General features: G+C 42.8%; 2 protein-coding genes and 1 pseudogene across 2 annotated transcripts; 1 reads left to right on the plus strand and 2 right to left on the minus strand.

Moving 5' to 3' along the window:
* Positions 1-364: 364 nt before the first annotated feature.
* On the minus strand, positions 365-1,915 carry LOC135151267 (cytochrome c oxidase subunit 1). The gene has a single exon (XM_064089130.1). It carries the CDS (start codon positions 1,913-1,915, stop codon positions 419-421), a length of 1,497 nt encoding a protein of 498 aa, XP_063945200.1. The 3' UTR covers positions 365-418.
* Positions 365-3,429, minus strand: LOC135151278 (small ribosomal subunit protein uS7m). Its single transcript, XM_064089151.1, has one exon. The coding sequence runs from the start codon at positions 2,742-2,744 to the stop codon at positions 2,298-2,300; it is 447 nt and encodes a 148-aa protein (XP_063945221.1). The 5' UTR covers positions 2,745-3,429; the 3' UTR covers positions 365-2,297.
* Positions 3,430-5,045: 1,616 nt separating this feature from the next.
* The window catches only part of LOC135151272 ((R)-mandelonitrile lyase-like), an 8,274-nt pseudogene continuing 3,315 nt past the window's right edge, over positions 5,046-10,004 (plus strand).

The following is a 10,004-nucleotide window of genomic DNA, read 5'->3' on the forward strand; positions in this document are numbered from 1 at the left end:
TTCCTTAGAATATAATGAATTGGAAGAGAGTAGGTGAGGTCTTTCCTCACAAACAAATGGAATGGGAATAAGGCTTTTTCATTCAGCGCAGTTGCAGCCTTATTATATAGATCTAGATAAAGGACAAAGCACTGGTCACGTTACAGCTACTGTGTTGACTGTAACTATAAAACGAGAATTCATTTTAATTAAGCTTCCACAATCGATTCGTGAGCACAGACGATTTGATAACAGAGAACAGTAACTCTTTCTTAAAGGGCTAAAAAAGAGATAGAACACTCTTTCCTACTCCAGGCAAGTACTACGGTACGCATACGGACTATAACTCCAGCCTACTGCTCCGTACAGAGTAAGGATTCAGGGCTTTAAAAAAATGTTATGTTAGGTTCTTAGTAGCAATCGGATACTTTTTCTTCTTTTACTTCACATAGCCTTTCGTCTCCTTGATAGCAGGAAGTTCTCCAAAAGTATGAAAAGCTGGAGGACTTTGTATCAGCCATTCCGGTGTGTTTGGATTCTGTTCAACAGCCCAAGGACTTGGAGCGCATCTTTTGTTGTTTCCACTGCTTGAAGTGATTGTTACGACCACGAAGAAACGACAAATCCCAACTACGGATATATAAGAGCCAGAACTGCTAAGGGCATTCCATCCAGCGTAAGCATCTGGATAATCTGGAATGCGACGTGGCATACCCGAAAGCCCTAAGAAATGCATGGGAAAGAAGGTCGGATTCACCCCGAAAAAAGTGATCCAAAAATGGATTTGACCTAAAGTTTCAGGATATGTCCGACCAAAGATTTTACCTACCCAATAGTGAAATCCTGCAAATAAAGCAAAAACGGCTCCCATAGAAAGTACATAATGGAAATGTGCAACCACATAATAAGTATCATGTAGAGCAATGTCTAGCCCAGAATTTGCCGGAACTATTCCAGTGAGTCCTCCTATGGTGAACAAAAAGATGGACCCTACAGCAAATAACATGGGTGTTTTGTATTGTATCGAACCCCCCCACATGGTAGCGATCCAACTAAAGATTTTGATTCCAGTGGGGACAGCTATGATCATGGTAGCTGCGGTGAAGTAGGCACGGGTATCAACGTCTAAGCCCACAGTAAACATATGATGAGCCCAAACAAGAAATCCAAGAACACCTATACTGATCATGGCATAAACCATGCCTAGATACCCGAAGACCGGTTTTCCCGAAAAAGTAGAAACGATATGACTTATGATACCGGATCCAGGCAGAATGGGAATATACACCTCTGGATGGCCGAAGAACCGAAAGAGATGCTGGTATAATATGGGGTCTCCCCCTCCAGCGGGATCAGAAAAGGTTGTATTAAAGTTTCGATCGGTTAATAACATGGTAATTGCCCCTGCCAGTACCGGAAGTGATAATAAAAGTGGGAATGCTGTCACTAGAACGGACCACACAAATAGGGGTGATCTATGCATAGTCATTCCAGGTCCACGCATGTTGGAGATAGTTGTTATAAAGTTGATAGAACCTAAAATGGATGAAACACCAGATAGATGAGGACTAGAAATTGCTGAATCAACTGCTCCTCCAGAATGGCTGGTAATACCACTTAAGGGCGGATAGACCGTCCACCCAGTGCCGCTACCCACTTCTACTAAGGCTGGGCTTAATAGGAGCAAGAGACTTGGTGGCAACAACCAGAATGAAATATTATTTAATCGTGGAAATGCCATGTCAGGCGCACCTATCAGAATCGGAACAGACCAATTACCAGATCCACCTATCATCGCCGGCATAACCATAAAAAAGATCATTAAAAAGGCGTGAGCCGTTATTAAAACATTATAAAGTTGATGATTCCCGCCAAGAATTTGATCGCCGGGTCGTGCTAATTCCATACGAATCAGTACTGAGAAGCATGTGCCCATCACTCCAGCAATGGCACCAAAGATGAAATAGAGAGTCCCTATATCTTTGTGGTTAGTGGAGAACAGCCATCGGACCGGATTTGTCGTAAAATTGAGATTCTTTTGTTTCCTTCCTTATCAGAGAAGGGTCCCTCTTAGGGAGCTGGGGCTTCCTTTTTAAAAAGAGGGGGGCTAATACACAGGGAAGAGGCTTACTAGAAAAAAAAGACTAACTAACTACATAGCTACTTACATAACATAATATAATTTCATAAAGTCACTCTCTCCAACCTTTTATATATCCGGCTTTATAAAGTAAATATGAGATTTGCGTTGGTTTTTCCAACGAAACTAAGCACTTTTTTTCTTTATCATTCGGAAGAGCTCTTTTTGTGGTCTCACTTTACCACCATCTGAAATGCGCGATACTTCGATTGGTGGAAGCCAGTCTATGAAGATTCCCCCTTTTCTTACGTGCAATTCCCCTCTTTCGGTAAGCATCCAGTATCTCATCAAATGAACATTGCTCTAAGCTTGTCCTGTAGCTTATACGTCGTTTGAAAGCTGCTTCAAGGGTCCAACGAATAGCTAAGGTTTGTTGACGATCCCTGGCTACAATCCCAGGGACATCATAAATAGTACCTGCTCTTCCTACTCTTTCCACTTCGCATATGGGCTTTATATTCTCTAGGGCGTCAACCATAAGTTTGATTACATCGCGTTCAGTTCGACCGGGGCGATGCAAAGTCTTATAAACAATAGCACGAACTCTTGTTTTTTTACCTTCTTTCATGCGAAAGTTGACCAACTTCTTGATCAATTGTTTTTGCTCACCATCCAAGTCCCCCATATAGCTTAGAATTTCCGAGCAATTGGAAGCCGCTTTCGATGACGAGGCCGAAGAATTTATATTACGCGATCGTTACTGTCCATCTTTATCAGCCAACTCCCCAGTTTCCAACAGTGACTAACCTATGGAGTGCTATTCTTGCGATAGAATGCTCAATTTTAGCCATATAATGGATATGATTCAAAGCCAGACTAGTCAGATAAGATAGAGTAGAATTCCCGTCAGAATCTTCCTTACTTAAGAAATATCCCCTGGCTGGGAGAGCTTTCTTGCTTACAGGGGTGGAACCGAGGCAGGGCTAGTTGCTTGGGATTACTTGCTAGCAAGAGGTAAAGCTCATACAAGGTATGGCAAAAGCAATAGTAGTTATCCGGAGACTGACGGTCCTTCGTAGGCTTTGACTATGATTCTCCCGCGCACCTTTCTATAGTATAATAGCATAGCAAGTATATGCTTCTAAAGCTATACAGTATAGTAGCAAGTATTGCAAAGAAACCGTTACTAGTGACTGTATGATGCAAGAGACTCTACCTGGTAATAACCCGTATTTCCTCCCTAATTGGCCCAGAGCAACTAGAAAGAGATTCTTTAACCAGAAAGAATACTGTAATAAATAAGCTCATCCTAGGCATAAGCTCTACTTTCTCTCTCTTGTGGTTTCATCTTGTCTAGCAGGTGAGGAGAGCCTCTTCTATCTATTTTTATTTATTTTAATAAGTAATTCTGCGCTGTTCTCTTATAAATGGAAACTAAACTCAGTGTCTTCATCTTTTGCTTTTACCAGGAGCACACAGCACTGGGATGATTAACTGTAAATTCTTCCACAGCCGGCTTAACAACTTTAGGGGGACTGGTATGCCGGACTTAACCTTGGGCAACAACTTTCTGAACGTCCTGAGATCAACATGCGACAATAACCAATCCTCATCATCATCCCCTTTGTCTTCACCGTCACCATCTACATCCACTACAGCATCATTGCCCCTTTCGCCTTCACCATTTTGATTTCCAACTATAAATGTCTCAGCAGTTTCCACAATCCCAGACGCAGCAATGAAGATGGACTATGAGGGGCCTGGCAGAGGTTCAGGCATTTTGTATTCTAGGAGTCTTCCGCAGGGTAAAGGACTGCTCTTTGTAGATCAGCAGCTAATTTCAGGAGAAGAAACGGAGACCCGGGTCAGGGCATATGCCTCAGATGTTAACCTCTTTCAGCGCAACTTTGCCTTGGTGATGATGAAGCTTTCAGATTATCGTGTATTGACTGCACCAATGGGGCAGGTTAGGCTGAATTGTCGCAAGGTTGTTTGATGAAGCTATCATACTTCAGCATTTGTTTGTTACACATTTTATCTGCTATTGCTACATTATGATTGATGTATAGATACTTATGTAGCTGGGCCTTTGTTCGGGGATGAAATCCTTGGAAAGGAATACGCGCACATTGTTTTGTAACCTTTTCAGAATGGCTAGGCTTTCCCCCTTAACCTATCAAATTGCTAAAGACCTTGACATCATATCATTCTGAAGCAGCTGCAATAAACCGGTCTTTCTTTGTCATGTCAGGAGAAGGCGGGCCACTAAAAGCCTGGCCACGAGGGCATCTTCTCTTCTACTTATACTATAGATCCGCACAGCTGCTTCCCGAAAGGCCCCAAAAATAAGCCCTTATAGGCACATTTGGGGCTAGACAGATACCATGTGCTTCAAGGCGTCATAAACGTTGGATCTGCGCCCAGCAGTTGGGACTGCAACAAGCAACTAAAGAAAATCAACTCGAGCAACCCTTCTCCTTTACTTTACCAAGTATGCCTTTTAAGGCTTCAAGCTGGGATTTAAGGCATCTTTTATCGATCTTCTGGGAAGACTGAAAGGGTATACTCGGGAGATAGAGTTCTTGCAACAATACATACTGAATGATAGGCTTTAAGCCGCTTTCGATAGCTACCTTTGAGGAGTTATATCAAGAAAGAACCTGCTTCAAAAGCCTGTGAAACTGCTATTGTGATTAAATCGAAGATTAGCTCTTACGCTCTGAGCTCTTAAAAGAAGAAGAAAGAGGCTATGATCAAGCCCGTTGCGGCAATCTTAAGCTAAATAGGCGAATATTGCAGCTCTGACTTCCTAGCTAGGCAAGTTAGGTATATAATAACTCGACTGTAAAAGAGAGGTACGGAGTCACTCGACCGACGGGAGAAGCATTAGAAGGACTACTTAGGATTATTATTTGATAGGTACACGACAGCCTTGTCACTTGCAAGAGGACAGGTTCATCAACAAAGTAAGTTTCAACTCATCAAACCCTCTCAATTATGTCTGTGTGTATATATAGAAATATATGTACGTGTGTGTATATTGTATATCTCATATGCGTGTTCTGCATCTACTTGCCTAAATTTATGTTTGATTCTCATTCCACCTTTGATTACAGGCCCTACTTTCTCGGCTTCACCTTCAATGCGACCGACCTACCTTCTGAAGATTACTACGATTACATTGTAGTCGGTGGCGGGACAGCCGGTTGTCCCTTGGCGGCGACATTGTAACAGAGTTTTCGCGTGTTGTTGCTTGAAAGGGGTGGAATTCCGTACGGAAACCCTAATCTGATGAGCCAAGACGGTTTTCTTGAAACCTTAACGGAATGGATCATTTTTAGTCCACTGCCCCAGCTTTCACATCCAAAGAGGGAGTTCCTAACGCCCGAGGGCGAGTTATTGGGGGAAGCAGCGCCATTAACGCTGGTTTCTATAGTCGGGCAGATCCATATTTATGCAAGAACTCTGGTCTTAATTGGGATCTCGGAGTGGTTAACCATTCCTATGAATGGGTTGAGAAGGCCATTGTGTTACAGCCGGACCTCAAGAATTGGCAATCCGCTGTCAGAGATGGCCTAATTGAAGCTGGGGTTGATCCCTACAACGGTTTCACTTTGAAATCACTATGTGGGTACCAAGATTGGAGGCACTACCTTTGATAGGATGGGTAATCGCCGCAGTGGTAGTGGGTCATCTTCATCAATATGCTAAACCCTTGAATATCCGGGTTGCTTGTTCATGCCATTGTCGAGAGGATCTTGGTAAGCATCATTATCTTCTTCTGCTTTATCTGCCTCCAAACAATCTGCTATTGGGGTTGGTCTCCCGCGACCGCAGCCACGAGAAAAGAAGAAAGAGCTAGAGGCAGCTACTATGATACAAAGACAGAAGCATCTTCTACTATATTTCTTTTCCAAGCTGTTCAAGTTATACAAAAGGCTACAACGCAGGCTCACAAAAAAAGAGGTTCGTTACGGGGACAGGATTTGAACCAGAACCAGGAACAGATAACCGCCATCGACAGCTTTTGTCATTGAAACATCAAATCCCCAATCGCTACATTCTAAAAGGTCTCAACCGTGTGTTAAATGGCTGTTTTGTTTCCAGCGCGTATAACACGCAGCAAGTCAACTTTCCTTCTACGCTAACTCCTGAAAATGTGGAGCTATAGCTCGGTAAGCCTTTCCAAGACCAACAACCTAATAGTCTCGATCCGCGATCAATGGCACTCACACTTCTTTATTCAAGTAGCATAAATAGGTCTTCCTCAAGTAGTAGCCCTATTTATTCAAGCGGCTAGTGTAGCTAATACAGCAGCTAGTGTAGCGTCGGAAGCCACTAGTGTGTTATATCGGTATAGTAGAATAGCATAGCAAATAGATGCCTTCTATAGCTAGACAGTATAGTCTCAAGTATTGCAAAGAAACCTCCGGCAAGTCTAGCTGTATAGTCTTATATGCAAGTAGTTAGTAGCCCCGCTCTCTAGCAACCCTACCAGACTTCTATTCTAAGTAAACTATCTTTATGCAAGCTAATACACGTCATAATCAATTAGCAAGTACTGCTATGAAGAAGCGTGGTTTCTTATATAAGATATTTATTATGCACCGTAGGTCTTATAGAAAGAGTATATAAGCTGTGAGGCTTCGCCGACTGAGAACAGAAGAGGCTTCGCCGACTGAGAATACCGGTTTTATTCGTTGTATTTGATCTAATAAGAGCTGTATCGATTTTCTTGTATATGAGTTGAACCATTCTACCTCGCGACATGATAGATTTGATCCGTAGGACTTCTGGCATCTAATAAGAACTTCTCTTTAAATGGAACATGTAGGAACGTTAAATACGGTTTTCTTGCTGCCATGCTCCCAATAGATTTGACTGTATATAAGAGGTAAAGAAAGAAAAGAAAGCAAGTGAGTAGACCTATATACGGGATACGAACGATAGAAGAAAGAGTGTATAGAATACAATGTTGTTAAGAGTTCTGCTGTTTTAGCAGTTATTGTAGCTATTGTTGTTTGAACTAAGCAAGTGTAGCTAACCTCGCATTCTGTAGCTGAAAGCGCTATTCAATGTTGCAGTTGCTTCTAACTATTAGCTCTTTGTCCGGTAAGTTCTCTTTTAGTTGCTTGGATACGTAGTTAAAGCAGAAAAGCGATGTATAGCTTTATAAGCATATACAGTATAGTAGCAAAGAAACCGTTGCTAGGATGCCAAGAGACTCTACGAGGCAATAAGGCGTGTTATATGCTTATAACAAGGTAGTTTACTTGCTGTTAATGTATCCGGTCTTACCCAACCAGCTTATGGCACTGTAGCAATTCAATTGACTTGAAAGAAATCCCTTAGCTTAGCGACATCCGAGGTCGAATGCTTTTCTGCTGTTCAAAGAAATGCTTACCAGGTCTGGGCTGGATCCCAATCCAATAGCCGCAATTAGTTCGGAAAGACAAATGCCGGTCTCGGGTCCTAGTAAGACTGACTTTGCAGCAGATTCCGTGGCATCGGACGCAGAGGCATAGGCACAGGTGGCATCGTGCGTAGGTAGAGGCGTAGGCACAACCCTATTCTATTAGTAGCCTTAAATGGGGCGGGGCATGAAGCTACAGGTTCTATTTGCGGTCGTGAGACAGAGGTCGGAGGCAACATGTTATATAGGCAGCCATGCATATTAATAGATCTTCTTCTTTCTTCTTCTTTTCTTTCTTGAGAAAGAAAATCCATAGGTGCTGGAGCGAAAGCAGCTCGAACGAAGAGAAGAAGCTGCAACCATCAACGGCAAAAAAAAGACGTTGCTTGCGTTAGTGTTCGTAACGAATCCCTCGGGAGGGCATAGGAAAGCGACTACACCACCATTGTTTGAGCTTATATCGATCGTTCCCCACCACAGGTTTATCCTGCGATTTCTCTTTACTGAACCTGGCCGAAAGGATTCGTAATGTATGTGTCAACGTTGACAAAGCTGTTTACGTAATAGGCTGCTGGCTAGAAACATAGGAATTTTGAATGTTGAGATGACTGGTTTATCGATACACTCGAGTAGACAACAAGCCCAACTTATTTAGCCTCTATCGCGCAAAAGGGACTCCACAGGTGTTATGTGTTACATTAAAGCATAAACTACGGATGACAGCATTCTTTAGCTGCATATCGAGGTCGGAATGGGAACGAAGAGGACTAAACCCCGTAATCTTCCTGCCTCTGGTCGAGCTAATCGGCGGTAGCGAGCAGAAGAAGAAGCGAAGCTACAGCAGTCCCATTCCTTCTTATCTACGTAAGACATAGAAGAGAGTTCAGCTAGCTTTCCGTAACGGGCTACTAACTACGACCTTGCTTCCCTATATTAGCAGCACGTCGAAGGCCTTCGTCAGGTGTCGGAATCACATTTAGATTGTGGTCTATGAACTCAATACCAGATAAAGAAGCAGCTAACAACTGAAAGAATAGAGGGAAGGTAGCATTGCTTTCACACTTCTCTCTTCGTCATTCTAAAGCAAGGAATGAAGTAGCCCGTATAGCAAGAAGGAAGGGTATAGGAAATGCAATGAACTTCATCGTAATAGATAGATCATAATTTAATGCGTCGAACTCTAATGAGAGATTGTTGCATTCATTAAATCAAAGTAAACGATACATGTTGATTGCGCGGATAAGCCTTCTTTCCGGGAGTTATGAGTGAGTAGCTACTATGGTAAAAGCCCCATATGCTATCAGTAAATGATACACGTTGATTGCGTGGATGCTAGTATCCTTGGTGTTACCTTACATCCACGTAGGATAGAGGTTAAATAAGTAGGTTGAAGAACGAAGTCTAGTGCCAATGGTACAATCTCTTAGCAGTTAACAACAGCCATCTGATTCTCATATATAAGAATTCCCGGCAGGCGGCATCAAAGCACAACGGCTTTCGGCGGAGTTTACGCCTTCCTGTACAGGTTTCTCACAGATAGATGAATAGCAAATACAAGTGAAGCAGCCGGCCTAGAAGAGATATGTTCTTCTTCTATCTCTTGCACAAAGAAAGCTAGCTCTATTGGCAATCTCTATTCTTTCTATAAGACCTACTCCCGCTGGTCGAGCATCTTTCAGAACCTACGGCAAGTAAGAAAAAAGGTGCATAAGAGAAGTTTAGTGTTCTAGAAAGAGGTGCTAGCAAGTGAGTATACCTATATACGGTATACGAACGATCTATCTCAACTAGCTATGGTAGTTAGTGAATGCGGGAGACAAGCGTTAGCCCAAAAGCGTTAGCTTGGCTCCGAATGAACGACCAGAAAAAGTCTGTATGAAAGCTCTAAGCAAGTGAGTATACCTATATACGGTATACGAACGATAGAAGACAAAGAAAAGAAAGAAGGAGCTAAGCAAGGGCGGTTATGCTTCCAATCTGCTAAGAGCATGTCTGTCCTCTTCTGAAAAGGTGATGGCTGTGGTTGGCTTTGCTCGTGCAGAAATGAAAGATGAAATGAGCCCTGCTCTCCTTTTTAGAGACTTTTCTCACTCCCATTTCGGGCTAGACCATCGAAATCTTCAACTTCAGGCTAAGCCTACATAACATATTAAATCACGGATTAAGTCGACATAACATCCTAACGTTCAGTCAGGTTTTTCCAATTGGATTTCCTTTTGCAGGTAGAAGTAGGGCATTTCACTCACCTTAGAGTGAGTGAGGTGATTACAGAAAAGTAAAAGAACTCTGTAAGAAAAAAGTCCTTTACCTGGTTGTCGCATCTTGTCACCCTGTCTGCTTATCTGTTCGTAATGCTTCCTTCTTCGATTGAATGAAGTCCTTCTGAACTGGAATCATGAATGGGACTCGAACCCATATCTACGTGCGACTTTCCTTTAGTCGAGATCATGACGGGAAAATCCCGCTGCCCAGGGTCTCGGCGCCCTCCTCCACCTTTCGGCGAGGTATTTGCCTAGCTGCCTTACCTTTAAC

Source organism: Daucus carota, chromosome 1, assembly GCF_001625215.2.
Source record: "Daucus carota subsp. sativus chromosome 1, DH1 v3.0, whole genome shotgun sequence".
NCBI lineage: Eukaryota > Viridiplantae > Streptophyta > Magnoliopsida > Apiales > Apiaceae > Daucus > Daucus carota.